General features: G+C 39.8%; 1 protein-coding gene across 1 annotated transcript in view; it reads left to right on the forward strand.

Moving 5' to 3' along the window:
• adck1 (aarF domain containing kinase 1) overlaps positions 1-15,674 on the forward strand; it is a 96,519-nt gene that overhangs the window by 59,620 nt on the left and 21,225 nt on the right. The window contains exons 8-9 of the mRNA XM_046063694.1: positions 4,845-4,994; positions 7,243-7,440. Of these exons, the coding sequence (XP_045919650.1) occupies positions 4,845-4,994; positions 7,243-7,440 (348 nt within the window). The remainder of the gene's footprint in view (positions 1-4,844; positions 4,995-7,242; positions 7,441-15,674) is intronic.

Below are 15,674 nucleotides of genomic sequence, written 5' to 3' on the forward strand. Positions count from 1 at the left end.
AAAACAAGTCAAGGGACATGTACTACTTGCTTTTGTGATTATTTTGTTAACTGAGAACAATATAATTGTACTGTGGGACAAGGATTCCACGGCAGTAGGCAATAGTTTTCTTCCAACAGGGATAAATATGTCTAACCTAATTTATAACGTAATTCTTGCCCAGTTATGATATGACATAGGTTTTACAGTAATATGCTTCAAATTCAGCCACAATGTATGGATGCATTGTGGCAATCTGCTGTTGCGTTTTTGTCGGAATTGATCCCAATTTGCTTTGTTTGCTTTGTTGCACAGAATGTTTTGGACTGTTCAGTTTCTTACATTTTTGTATATTTTTAAATGACAGTATGTTTACATACATTTTCTATCCTTATTCAATAAATGACTTCCAAGGACTATGATTGACAATTGTTATTGGACGGTCCATCGTTGGAATGTGAAAATGGTCTTAATCATTGCATTTGTGAGATTAAATATCACAAACGACATTTCATATGCCCATCAAGATGATTAATACAGTGGAATTTATGTGCAAATTAGCCAATAATACTACTACTTGTTATGTATTAGACAATTGCAGCAATCAAGAATGCATGGGCGATTTCTTTAGCCATAGCTATCCGAACATGTTCGGACAGGTAGCTTACAGATCTAAAAGGATATAAATATTTCTATGACTTCCTGTATATTCTTTGAAGGCTGCTGGTTCATCTCGTACTAGCCTTGTGGCGGCGTTCCATACCAAAATGGCATGCATCTACTCACCAGTGGAGTGACAGCTGGTTAGCTTGCCAACAAGCCAAAAAGTCTGTTGTTCATAGTTTACCTGTTCGACAGAATCAGATTATTCTGCCACTCCATCCTCTACTCAGTAGTCCCACAATCAAACCGAACACAGCAATGCATTGGAGACTAGGGCTGGGTGATATATATGAATTCATGTGAGACAGCAGATGACCATTTATCTATAATTTTCTATCACTGCTTATGCTTATTTATATTTTTTATTTTTGTGATTTTCTTAGCTTTACCATATGAAGTTTGAGTACATTTTTTTTAACGTTAAAGTGTAAGTGTTTATTTTTCAGGAAAAACTATTCAGAAGTAGGTCTAATACATTGGTTCCAAACCTGGGGACCCGCTCTACTTCCTTTCGCTCTAGCCATAACCGCCCCAAACTCACTAAAAATCACCCAGAGGTCAGTGGATTAAAGCCATGATGTATGGCATTGGTTTCTAACCTGAGGGGGCGCCAAAGATCAAAGGTAGTTGCAGGAGGATTAGTCTGCTCTGAGGTTGTGAAAATTGAATTTGCACATATTAACTGAAATCATGATAACATGCTTACTGAATAATTTATACAAAGGTCTATATACTATATACAACTATTTAAAACAAAGTTTTTTTAAAGAAGATTTTTTTGTCCTTGCTGAAAAATCCTCAGTCACTTTCGTCAGGTCATGTAGCTAGCTCATCCTCATTTTTCATGCAGTCACGGCATCATTATTTTATGAATGAAACAACATGTATGTGAAATGTAAAAGTGCTAATGATTCTTCAGTATCAGATAAGAAAGTAAGGCTATACCTCGAGAGGTAGGTAGGTAGATTTATTTTGTCACGATACAACAGGTTATAGAGTGAAATTGAGTTTGTAACTCCCTTCTGCTACGTTACCTTAACATTCGGTCTAATTGAAAGACAGAAAGGTCTCGGCCATTGGGATTTGTGGTGAGAAGTTAGCTACTGACAGCATGACGCCAAGCAAAATGAAACACCAGGAAACAAAACACCAGGAGACTATTGGTAAAGGTCAGGATTGGAAAGGCAGTTGGCACTACCAAAATAGACATCAGAAATGGCCTGAGAAATATCAGCAAACTCTGTCACATTCGTTTGGACAGCATAGTCTGTGCAAAAACAAAGTTTTGAAAGAAAACAACAACACAGGGTATTTTAGTGAAGCCGAGAGAGATTTTGAGCAACTCAGGAATGTTTTGAAGCAGACAGAATAAAATCATTATCTTTGTCCGTTCTGACTTCTGGGGATAACTTACTTCAAGAAGAATTAGTGTATTTGCTTTCAAGTGCATGCAGCCATTTCTCTGCTTGACTGTGCACTGTCAAGCAGAGAAATGTATCTGTAGTTTTGGTTATCAAATCATTTAGTCTAATTGTGTGTAGCTTTTGTGGTGTTAGTAGGCGTTAATCTGATTGCAGGCTGTTCTTATGGTGTCACTTGATTATAATGTAGTTAGTCTATTCTTATATTCCTGGTAGACACATTTTATTCTATTTCTGTTTAAGCTAGGGTTCACCTATAGTTGTAGCCAACAAATCTGTTGTTTTACCCAGTGCATGCTGACAGAACCACCTGACAAGCAGCTGAAAGAAAATGGTGGAAATCCAAGCACTCTGAGGATCTCCCTGCCTGTCTCTTCTCTCCTCTTTCTCCGCTTCCTTATCTGCACGTAAAAGCTCCTTCTTTCAATCCAAAATTTAATCTTCCCTCTCCAAAACCCCAAAACTCTTTTCTATCTGCCCTACCCTCCCTGACCCCTCCATCTCCCTCCTCCCTTCTACCAAGTGACTTTGTTAACTACTTTGTAAAAAAGAGAGATGACACACGCTTTTCATTTCCCTACCCACGTGCTGAGACCACCTGTCCTATATTCATCTCTTCATCTCCTATTCTTACTTCCTTTTCACCCCTGTCCCCCAGTGAGGTACTAACCCCAGTTACCTCCCACTGCCCAACCACCTGCCCTCTTGACCCTATCCTAACTCATGTTCTCTAGTCTATTGCAACTGACCTCATTCCTTTCTACTTCCACCTCATCACTACCTCATTGACAAAGCAGCTGGAGTGAACCCTCTTTTGCCGAAACCCACACTCAAACCTTCTGATCAGTCTTGTCATGGTCTTCAACCATGAAAGACTGAGGAAGACCAGGGAACGCAGTTCTCATCCATGGCCTCTTCAGTATAATTAAGAACTCTGCAAGTAACCTCGGCGTGACACTCGATGACCAGCTGACCGTCGTTGCCCACATCGCTGCGACGTTGTCCTCCCGTATAGAGGGCTGTTGGCACAAATAATGTCTCAGAGATTTTGTGTGTAGATGACATTAAAAAGAGTTCTGACCGAGCCACACAACACTATTCCAGCCATGATTTGTGTGTCAGGTAACATTAAAGTTCTTGTCCACAGACATTCAGCTTACTTTCTAGTTTGCCAAGACATTCTGTTGTTGTGATGTTAGCCCTGGTAGCAGGAGAGCTGCGAGTATCTGTCTGGAGCTGCTGTGCTGGCTTGTTCTCTCTGCATGTTAGTTTTGCAGCAGCAACTGTTTGCTGACCCACGATCCGTGAAGCAGCATGAACACGTGAAGCGAAAGTATCCTGGAGCACTGACGGCAGCACCGCGAATCTTGTTTTCTTTCTGTCTCCACACAAGCACGGCACGTAATCAGCACGAGGACACATAGTCCGTTAAAATGTATTTTCTAAGTATTCATGTTAAAAGTCATTTCTACCCCGCAGCTGTCATGGCAACGTAACGTTACACCGTTTTTATATTTTCTGTTTATTTAACGGCCACAAATGAGCGAGCTGAATCTAACATTACAGACAATCTGTGCATAATCGTTAGATTAATCGACTTGAAAAATAATCGTTATGTACAGCCCTAATCAATACACAGTGAACATCAGTACAGAGGTAAAAAACGGGTGTTGTTTATTGATTGTACCAACCAAAGCTTAATATTGTTACAGTGAAACTGAAGCTGCAACCTACAACACAACCCACATAGCCTAAACTAGTGCCTCTGTTGCCTTTGTGAGTGACAAGCTAACAGGTGACTCAGATTTGTCCTAATAAAATACTTTAAGGGAGTTGTATTTTAAAAAGCCAGCAAGAGCCATACCTTATTCCATCTGTTGTGTTGAATCCAAAACCCTTTCTCGCATTTCTTCTCGGATGGTTTAGTGTCATGATTATCCGTTCAACATGGCTTGCTAGTTTTCACCACTTTGCATTATTGAAGAGAACAGCCCAGTTTACTGATAGGATAATAGGGCATACAATAGATCTGAGTGACAGCCCAAGGCAGGCCCTGTTGCAGCTATACACCGAACTTTGTCTGCTTGGTTGACTGACACAGCTGTCTTGAAAGGATGCGCTGCTTGCTAGGTAACCCAAGGTCGGGATAATCTTTATTTTATTTCATTACAGGCATACTGGCTGACTCTCTGTAGAAAGTGTTGCATGTGGCTTGAATAACACACAACTTGAGGTTATCATAGGTATCATAGGTAAGCATAGCATCTTGTTTTGAACCAATATCCAATAGACTCTTCACACATGTATAGAGGGGTGAACAATAACCTTTTTTGGACACTTAGTGAATCTCTGTAGGTCTAGGAATGCTGAATATCCCCAGACAGGAAGTACCCTTCAGATTGGTTTTGGTACTACATTATATCCATATACAGCTGTGTGCTGTTACCATCAACAATGCTGTGTAAGTCATCAGGAGTATCTGAGAATTTGTTCATCACACCTGGCTCATTTTATTATCATCACAGATTTTCTATGAAATTGATGGGTGATGGATAACAAATTAGTTTTGTGAAGATGTGCATAAATCATTATGAATAATAACAATAACCAATATTGTCACACTTACTAAAGGTAAAACCTAAAAACAATTCTAAACGTGGGGGGGGGGGGGGGTAATTTATTAAAAATGTTTTAGTTCTGTTGTCTTCTAAATGATAATGTTTGTATTTGTATATGAAAGCTTTTTGGATTTAACTTAAGTCTTTGTCATCTTCCAAACAGATCTCAGAGAACCTGGGTAAGCTGTACAGTGAAATGATCTTTGTCCACGGCTTTGTTCACTGTGACCCACACCCGGGCAATGTGCTGGTCCGAAAGTGTCCCCAGAGCAGGAAGACCGAGATCGTCCTGCTCGATCACGGCCTTTATCAGGTGGGAAATCTCCAGGCTGCCCGCACATCAATAAAATACAATTTTTCTAATATTGCAGTCCATTTTTCATGCTGCTGGCTGAAGCCTTGAGTAAATGGGTAAAGCAGCAAATGCAGTCAAGATGCACAAAAAATGGATGCCACACACACTGTCACAGGCAAACACACTTTAAGTAGAGCTACAGCACGATAAAAGCTTTTTGATAAACAACTCATTTGATGTTGTTCTTAGCAGAGTGCAGTGTACTGGGTTTGAATTGGTGCGCCGCAGCCTTAATCACACTGCCGCATATGTGCACTCTCATGTTCTTCAACACACACACTCTTTGATTGTTAACTCAAACACCCTCTGGTCTGACATGAGTTTGTTTACTGCTTGCTTCTGTATTCATGAAGAGAACTTAGTTATGAAGATGCAACTTGTTCATCTTTGACACACACAATATATAAACACACACACAGACACAGATTTCCCTCTGACTATAATGGCGCCGATTTATTCCTAATGACTTCTAATTTCAGCTGTCATTTTGTTGTAGAATATTAATCCACTCCTCAAATATACACACACACAGTCATTTCCAGTGTTATTACCAGTTGGGTACTACACATTGCTTATATGTCCAGCGTGTTGTAATTGGTCTGGAAATAGCGTGTTCTTACCTGGGGGTCTGAATGTGTCTAAAGTAAGAAATGTAAAAAGAAATACAGCAAATTTGTAACATAAATTCTAGGGCTGGGCACGTTAACGCGTTATTATCGCATTAACGCATTAATTAATTAACGCCGACAATTATTTTATTGCACTTTAACGCAGTTTTTATTATTATTGTTATTTTGAAAGTCCGTTGCTCTCTGGCTCTGAAACAAGCAGTGGAGGGAGGCTTCGGCAGACTACGCTGGATGCAGCGTGTGGGAGAAGTAGATAAACAAGACAAGTGAAGCCACAGTGAAGTGGATACACACTGCGTGCTGATTAGTATTTGGGAAGATGTTGAATCTTAGGAACGTTCTTAAAATCACAACGTAGTCGCTTGGCCCTCAGGCTTGCTCTTTGCTCCGGTGATCAGACAGGGAGAAACTCCACGAGTAAACAGCGGACGCTCTATGGATACTTACCATGGCAACAGCTTCTGTGCGCTAAACAACTGTAGCCTATTTAACTTAAGTTAAAATTATAGGCTTCACAACTTTACCTGATAGGCCTTTATCTAGTTTTGCGGGGATGCTCTGCCATGTGAATTCCCTCCTGTTGATGTCCTGATAACTATTTAGATTCTGGAAACTCACAAACAGTCTCTCTTCCAGTGATTTGTGCTCCGCGTCGCAAACAAAAAGACAATTCAACTTCGTCAGCAGGCGGGCGTGTGTGAGAGGCGACCACTTCACCTCACTCTGACAGGGACACTTGCTGCTGAACATAGACTGTTTCTGCTGCTCCCTGATAAAAGAAAAATGTTTCTGCTGATACCTGAAAACAGATTTATATATGTTAACCTGTTGCTCAGAAGGAGCCTGATCATGCGATTAATCACGATTTAAAATTTTAATCGTTGCCCAGCACTAATAAATACATTCAGAACATGTTTTATTAAGGCTGTTAAAAATGTAATGTTTCATCGTTGATGGTCCTTCTTGTCAAGATACCTAATAGCAGCAATATACTGTACTCCTATGGCCCATGACAAACAAAATGTCAACTCGCAACAATATAAGAATTGAAAATTAGAATACTTAACCCACACACTTAAATTTTTATACCCACACAGAAAGAATCCAGATCAAGACAGTAGTTGTAGACAGAGTATGAATCTGTGCTGCTTTTCTTCAGGTGATCCAGTTTCCGGTGTTTGACCACTTGATGTGCTTGTATGAGTGGGCCCTCATTTTGTTTTTATTATGCATAAGAATGCACACGCTCAAGCATGCGGGTGGCACGGCTAATTAGCTGAACAGTTGGTGGCAGTAACATGCCGACAAAGGCAATGAAAATTACTAGCAGGAGCCCTGACCAACGAGGAATTCCTAGTGCACAGACAAGGATGAAAAATCTTGCAGTGCCAGTGTTCAGCGTTTCACTGGTTGTGGTCATTCACATAGCCACAAGTGTAGGTTTTAGAACAACTGGTTAGAAGCTTTAATAAAAACTATAAATATAAAATAAACAAATATACAAAACAAATACAGTTTATTTTTCATTAAAGTAGATAAAATCCTTATCACTCATTCTCCGCTCCCCTCTCCTCCAGGTCCTGCAGCCAGACTTCAGGTTGGACTACTGCCGGCTGTGGCAGGCTCTGATTAAAAGTGACATGTCTGGGGTGGAGCGTTACAGCCGCAGACTGGGAGCTGGAGATCTGTACCCGCTGTTTGCCTGTGTTCTCACCGCTCGCTCCTGGACCGCCGTCAATGCCGGCATCAGTTCTGTGCCTGTCACACACTCTGAGGTATGAGCGCACACACAAACGTAGGATTTCTTCAAATTATACATTTAATATATGAGAGGTTCATGACCCAAAGCTAAATGGAAAAAAAACATAAACTAGACCAAGAGAAAGGTCTGAAGCCTAGGTATCTAGAAGCTGGAACAGCAACCAACACAGCCAATATAGTTATAGTATGTGTACAAGTTGGAAGAAAAAAAGACTTACAGTTACACATGCAAAGCCCAAGTCAAGCGCGAGCTGTTAAAACTGAAGCTTATGAGATCATCAGACATGCATGAGATGACGACAAACACACGGCTGAAATGCATCTGGTGTAGACAGGATGACAGATCTGGAAAACTGGCGGAAGTTTCAGAACCTCTGCAAGAAAACTGAAACTTTCATGGCCAGATACCACAAGAGCAAAGTGGGAAAGAATGTTGTGACCCTTCATTTAAGCTTCGTTAGGATTTTGGGTGCAAATTTAGGCTCAGCTTTAGGCTGGCAGCTTAATATGTTGCCAGAACAGGTTTTTAAATAATTTAACATAATGCCTATCACTTAGACTAAAGTGGGGCCATAATGCATCATTAATGTGTTAATTTCTGTTTTTTGAAATTAATGATCTAAATTAATGTGTTCAATTTGACAGCCATGCCTAAGGCTCTGTGAAGCCACACATTTAGTGTGATCCAAGATATCCAGTGTTTATCCAGTAATATTGATTAAACTGTCCTTTTCTCTGAGCTTCATTTTGAATATGTGGTGAACGTGAACGCTCAGGTAGTAAGCTTTGAATGAACCATCGCTACATTGATGACTAATGTAGCTTTTTGTTTGGGGCTTGGAGCGAGTGATTGTAGTGCTTTTAAATTGGGTGCTTTTTGTATGTTGCAGCTGCATTACTGATCTGACATGTTTGTCTGCAGAATGTGGTTTCAGAGATGTAGCTGCAGGGAATCTGGAGACAACGTGCAAGCATCGGTGAATGTTTGGGTTTAGTCAGGTTTGACCTTTAGTCAGGTGTGGTTGGGACTGGGAGAGGCTGCACTGAAAGCTGCCAGGGCTGGGAGAAAACAGAGCTGCTGCCCGAAGCAGGGACAGCTAGCAGCAGCTGGGTGAAATCGACTGGGTGAAATCGACCGCCACCCGCCCCGCCCCGCCGCTATCCGTTCAAAACATAGTCGGACTTGCCACTAGCAAGATTGCCCAGCAACATTGCTCAAAAAGTTGCCCCATGTATCATTAGCTTAAGGTGTGTGTGTGTGTGTCTGAAATTCCGTTCAACAGGCTACTCATCCTGGGACAAAAAAGAAACTCAGGCTAGGCCACTGGTAACTCGAGTGTGCTGTGATTCAAACATAGACAAACATTTACCTGTAGGTGCTCCTGTTTAACTATCAATAACTATCAATGCGTTTGGGAAATGACAGAAGGTTAGAATATACTGTTATGGAGCTAAAGGTAAAGAATTGGGTGCACCTAAATTTTGTGGTGGTGCACCTTAATGAAACATTTCGGACGCACCATTGCAACCAATGCAAGAAGTTATTCTGGAGCCCTGAAATGGTTTTCCCAGATCGGTGTGAAAGAACGTGACTGGCCTCAACCTCATCCAACCCGTGGGATGAACTTGACTGTGAAGCAGGCCTTATCACCCAACATCAGTGTTGGACCTAACGTATGCTTTTGTTGCTGAATGGTAGCAAATAGTTACGGCCATGTTCAACATCTGGTGGAACGACTGAAACCGGCAAAGTGGAGGGTGTCTACATACCTTTGGCCATGTAGTTTAACAGGTGATTGTAGCAAATATACACTCATTTTCCAGCCAAGGAGGCCCAAATATTAAGACAAAACATTAAAATGACTAGAACTGTTATAGTTAATCTTTTTTTTCCCCAAGGTGAGACAGTTTTTTGAATCCATCAGCATAAAACTGGTTTGTGCGTGTTTGTTAAGTGTCCCATTAACCACAGGGATTCCACAATGCCATCTGTGTTCGATAGAGTTTATTTATACCTCTCTTATGCAACATTTTGAAGCTGGCAAAAGTACTACACAACAGTCTGCTACAGTGTGCCACCCCCTCACACGCAATGGGCAGTACACGACAGAATTTGGCAACGACCAATACATGAATAACTCCCTGTGTCGTTTTTGGTATTTCTGAACACGACATGTATATTTTTGGGGAATCATACGGTGGAGTTGACAGTCCGGACAGAGAAACCAATAAAAAGGTATTGTTAATATTCTTATGTTGAACGTGTCTGAACCTGTTTAATACACTACAGTGTATCACACAAAAAATAGATTTTTAGATATTTGAGTAACATTCATTATTGATGTTTTAGGGATACCAGTATTGAAATGACATCATTTTGGTTATATTTATTATTTCAAACAATGTGCAACCTTTACTGGACTCAGAATGGTTGGATTTTTCCAGACTGTCAAAATCAACTCTAAAAATATCTGTGTGTGTGATATAACTAAAATTGTACCAAAGGAGGATTAAATGATTTAATTTTAACATTGGCAGCCCTAGTCTCCCACATGCTGTAATATCCCACAGGAGAAAAGACAAGAGAGAAGAGTGTTCTGCAGTTCATGCTCCCAGACTTCAAGTTTTGTGTGCGTGTGTGTGTGTGTGTGTGCGTGTGTGTGAGGTGAGAGAGAGAGTGCAATTTAGCCGTTTGTGTTTGGAGAGGCAAAATTTTACAACACAGGGTTGTACAATGAAATGTAAGTTGTAGCCCCTTGGTGCTACACACGCACATAGAACATACTTAGACTAAAACTAAATTTATTAATTAAAGGAGAGAGAGAGAGAGAGAGAGAGAGAGAATGCTGAATTCTAAGGTAGTTGCCAACTGAACATGAATTCGACATCTGGTTAAGCACATTACTGATGTAAACAAAGTCAAAAATCAGAGACTGTTGTGCCCACGTCTTAAGGCCACCCTGGATCATGTTTATACAGACATTTCTGGCAGCTGCAAAGCCCTCTGCTGCCCCATTTTGGTCCATCAGACCGATGCCCTCTATACCGAAACACCAACAACATCAAAGATATTTATCAAGTGATCGAGTCCATCACAGGCTACAAAAGCAGGCGCATCATGTCGTGCCACTCAGCTAGTTGATGTTAGTACTGACATATCTCACTGTCACAGCAGAGGGTTCTCACCTGCTTCAAGACAGCCACCATCGTTCTTGTACCTAAAAAGTCTGCAGTGTCTAGTCTGAACCACTACTGCCCTTTGGTACTCGCCCCTATTCCAATGAAGTGCTTTAAGAAATTGGTTCTTCAGCTCATAAAGAACAACATCCCAGTCAGTCTGGACCCTCACCAGTTTGCTTTCAGAACCAACAATTAGAAAGAAACGCATTTGGGAGACCTCCGGTTTTAGGCTGGTCGGCGAGAGTTGGAAAAATGTTCAACTTTGGGAAAAATGCTGTCACTTTTTAGCCACCCGTCCAGTCAAAGTGCAGGAGGGACGAGAAAAACACCACACAAGCACGTCTGATCTTGAACGAAACGATGTGCCTACTTGCCGAGGTGTTTCCTCGCCCGCAAAATCTCATGAGCCCACGTACTGACAGTCTGTGCTCTCATGTTACAGCCTTCTCTTCATGTAGAGTAAGGGACAGAGCAAGTTGGCCTACATAGGCTACTTTGTGGTGACATTTTTACATTCAGTAAAATTAGGTAGCCTACTTGCAACACATCACCTCCACGGATATTATGCATCATAGCAACTACAGCGTCTCAAAAAAACCCCGCTGCACCTCCAAAGCGCACCCTAGCACTCCCAGCTAGGCGTTTTCAGAAGAGCAGGTGGTGTTTTCAGCTGGCCCAACCAACACCAACATTCTAAAGGTGGCAGCATTTGGTTTCAGTCTTTAGAATGTTCAGAAAACTAACTGCCAGTTCCACACTGCCCGACAGCAACTGATCAGACTTTTGTTGCCTATTTTTTCTTATTTAAGTCACGAGGTTGAGGCTGCAATCACTTTTTGGCAAGTGGAAAACTACTTGTTACTGGTTTTATTAGCCCTTTAAAGGTATTTCAACAGATTAAAAGGGCTGATTGAGCTATAACCAGCCATAACTCATATATAATGCTGATAACTAAAATCAATTCATTTTGAGAACCGTTCACCCACAAGTAGTGAGGTGGAATCATTTTTTTGGCAAGTGCAAAATTGCATGGGCTATATGGGCTGTATTGGCTATTTAAATGTATTTCAACTGGTAATAAGGACTGAGTTGGCTACAGGCCTACTCTGTCTTTTTAGCAAGTGCAATACTACAAAACTCCATATTTCAACTGGTTATAAAAGGACTGGGTTGGTTGGCACAGAGCAAGCAAAATAATGTCATAAGGATAATTGCAAGAGAGACACTTCTTAATTTATTCATAGCCTAACCCAGACATGAATCAAGTAAATTAAAGACTACTGCGGCCCATCGCAATATCAGCGCTGACCGCCACATACTGATTTTGTTTTTATTTTACTAGGCCTATTTAAAATCTTATTTGATTGCAGATCGCGCAGCACATCCTCCCTCTCTCTCAATTCAATTCAGATGAGCTTTATTGGCATGAATGTGTAACAACAATATTGCCAAAGCATCATAGAAACTACATAAGAACATTCAACCCTATACATTTCATTAAACAAGTAATAAAAGTGTAAAGTAATTAAAGTGTATGTGTGTTTGTGTTAAAAAAATAAAAATATATTAAAATAAAATAAATAAATAAAACAGTAAGTGTGTGTGTGTGTGTGTGTGTGTGTGTGTGTTAAAAAACTAAAATATATTAAAAATAAAATAAATAAATAAAATGGTAAGTGTTTGTGTGTGTGTGTGTGTGTGTGTGTGTGTTAAAAAAATAAAAATATATTAAAAATTAAAATAAATAAATAAAACGGTAAGTGTGTGTGTGTGTGTGTGTGTGTGTGTGTGTGTGTGTGTTAAAAAACTAAAATATATTAAAAATAAAAAACCGTAAGCGTGTGTGTGTGTGTGTGTGTGTGTGTGTGTGTGTTAAAAAAATAAAAATATATTAAAAATAATATAAATAAATAAATAAAACAGTAAGCGTGTGTGTGTGTGTGTGTGTGTTAAATAAATAAAAATATATTGAAAATAAATAAATAAATAAAACGGTAGGCGTGTGTGTGTGTGTGTGTGTGTGTGTGTGTTAAAAATATATATATATATATATTAAACATTAAAATAAATGGATAATAACGTAAACGTGTGTGTGTGTGTATATTAATAGACAAAAACATTGATTAAAAAATAATAATAATTTAAAAAAAGAAAGAAATCAGTATCAAATGTAAAAACAAAACAATTACTAAAATATCAAGCAATCAAAATAATAATAATTTGAAAATTTGTACTATTATTTATCAGTGTGAGTTTCCACTGGTTATCCTCACTGCATGGCATGAGGAGACATATTTTGCAGCAATTATTTGACATTCGGGCATTTCTCCCAGTAAATAGGGGAGTTTCTGTGTGTCTGATATAAATTTGAATTCAGGGTATATTTAGGAAATGTTTGCAAAGTGTTTTTGTCTTGGTGTTTTATATTTAGGGCATGGTGTAGCCTACAGAACATCCTCCACTGAGTTATTGCCTAAATCCTATAAGCACTTTGAAAAATAAAGTACAGAAGTAGTATGAAAGGGGACTGTTGCTTTATTGTTCTAAATAGACATTACATTGTTAGTGTACAGTTATGATTATGGTACTTGCTTTTATTTTATATAGTTCCAAAGCAAAAACCTTTGTTAAACAGTTAAGAGTCTTAAAATTTGTATAAATCAGTGAATTATAGGAGGAGCCTACGCTGTCTTGTCTTCTTCCCTAGTTTCCCCCTGGCGTTGATACTGGTGTTCATTCTGAATAGTAAACCTCGTTCACTTAATGGTAATGTTAGCTAGTTAAGCTGTGTGTTGGAGATCAGTAATTCACTTGAAAGATATTTAATTAGTTTAATGGGTTAATTAGGGTTAGGGGGTGACAAAAATAATCGTGACTAATCGAATAAATAATTAACAGATTAGTCGACTTCGAAAATAGTCATTAGTTGCAGCTCTACTGTGATTTTTCCGTTACAAGATACATTAACGTTTCACAAAGACATACCTTTGCTACCATGGACATAAAGTAATGCTTATTTGCACGTTATGATTGTCAGAGATTTATAGAAAGCCTTAACATGCTGTGTGCACTCCTGCGAAGGGCAATCATTTTTCGACGGATGATCACCTTTCGGCCCGACACATGATCCAGCAGTTGGTGTGGGTTGGAGTCGGTCGGCGTTTGTCGGGGCGGTGTGCAAGCAGCTTAACTCGTATCCGCTAACTGGCTAACATTAGCTTTTCACAGATTGCGGATACAGGAAATGAGATTCCTCCGTTGGGTGGCTGGGCTCACTCTTTAGAGAGAGGGTAAGTAGCTGAGACATCCGGAGGGAGCTTTGAGTAGAGCCGCTTTTCCTTTGCATCGAAAGGAGACAGTAGAGGTGGTTAAGGCACCTGATGAGGATGCCTCCTGGGTGCCTTCCTTTTGAGGTTTTCTGGGGACATCCAACTGGTAGGAGACCCCAGGGTAGTCTTAGAGCACCATACAGAGATTATATATCATGATCCCGGCAGCAACAGAAAATGGACGGATGGACATTATTTAGTAAACAGACTAAGCTTGTGCGTGTGCATTTTTATGCATCACTATAATAGTTGTATTCCAGTGTGCGAATGTGTGTAGGTAAGGTGTACTCCTCTACCTTCCTCTGCCCCCCGCTATAGCTGAGATGAAAGCACTCCCATCAATCAAGACTATCTGTCTGTGTCATTTGTATTCCGTGTTTTACACACACACACACACACACACACACACACACCATTAGGCAGACGCCTTTCTAGTGCCCTCGACTTGAAGACACATGTTGATTATGTAGCACTCTGGAGTTAAGAAGACATTTTGAGACATTTCCGTGGCCACAACCACTCATGCTTTGCTTTGTCTTATCCCTCCTGGCATCTTCTCTCTTCTGTTCTGTGGTTTTCTCTCTTCTCTTTTTTTCCCCTCTCTTCCACTCTCCTCCACTCTCTTATGCATGGATCATTTTTAAGTCCTTCTTCTACCAACTGATGATGCATTCCATTAGTGTTAATGCAATCACATGCACGAAGCAAATGTTGAGTGCTTTTAGAGCTGTGGATTTTTGCTGGCTTACTTTCATATGCAGGAATATTTCTCTTTTTAATGAATGTTTGTTAGTCAAAACTGTAACCAGGTGGTGATTGTGGTCAAGTATATTTTGGGTTTTCTGATCTGCTCCTTTGTTGTTAATCCAACCTCAAAATGTCTTACATGTTCATCTGATAAATTCAGCATTACACAGCAATAATTTTATCTGGCAGGCAACAGAGCCATATTATACTAACAACTCTGCTGCTCTCTTTTCAAAAGAAATTCTGTTCTCATTCACTAATTCCATTGTTTTCAATTGCTGCAAAGCTTACATCAACACCAGGTCATAATCACAACTGGGAAACGGGGATTTCTCTGAAAGCTTTAGTATATGTGGCTTGATAGTCTCTACTGTCCATCCCATATGACGTGAATAAAGTGAGTGCTGTGGAAATGTACATTCTGATCAGTACCATGAGCCATGATAGTGGCTCGTCCTTCGAGACAGACCTTTGAGGACCTGCTTTTATTTGAAAATGTACAGTATGTCCAATGGACAGAGTTTACTAGGGATACACAATGAATGATTGATTTTTAATTCTCTGATTCTAATATTCTTAATTCACCTTCACACATTTTACAGTGATTAGGATAAAACTATTGGAATTGTGACTGCTTAATTATATTTTGGTTGTGATGGAAATGGCAAATGGAGCATTTACATAGGGCTATAAATAATGTGCCACAGATCTACCAGTCCTATTCTTCAAAGTATGGCTTATATCCCTAATTGAATACCACAGATGTGATGTTCAGTAGCATTCTGGGTTAAACCTGCAGAGAGTAAGACGGCTGTTTCTGATGTATAGGCTATTTACCACCTTTCTGGAAGAATGATTAACCTAAGTATGATCTTAATCTTAATGTGTTACTTCCAGGGAGCTGATAACATAAGAGTAAGTACAAATGCAGAATTATATTGAAATTCCACAGAGCCCTTGTGCCCTCCCCCTAACTTTTCAAACGAATGTCA

Source organism: Micropterus dolomieu, linkage group LG11 (assembly GCF_021292245.1).
Source record: "Micropterus dolomieu isolate WLL.071019.BEF.003 ecotype Adirondacks linkage group LG11, ASM2129224v1, whole genome shotgun sequence".
Classification (NCBI taxonomy): domain Eukaryota; kingdom Metazoa; phylum Chordata; class Actinopteri; order Centrarchiformes; family Centrarchidae; genus Micropterus; species Micropterus dolomieu.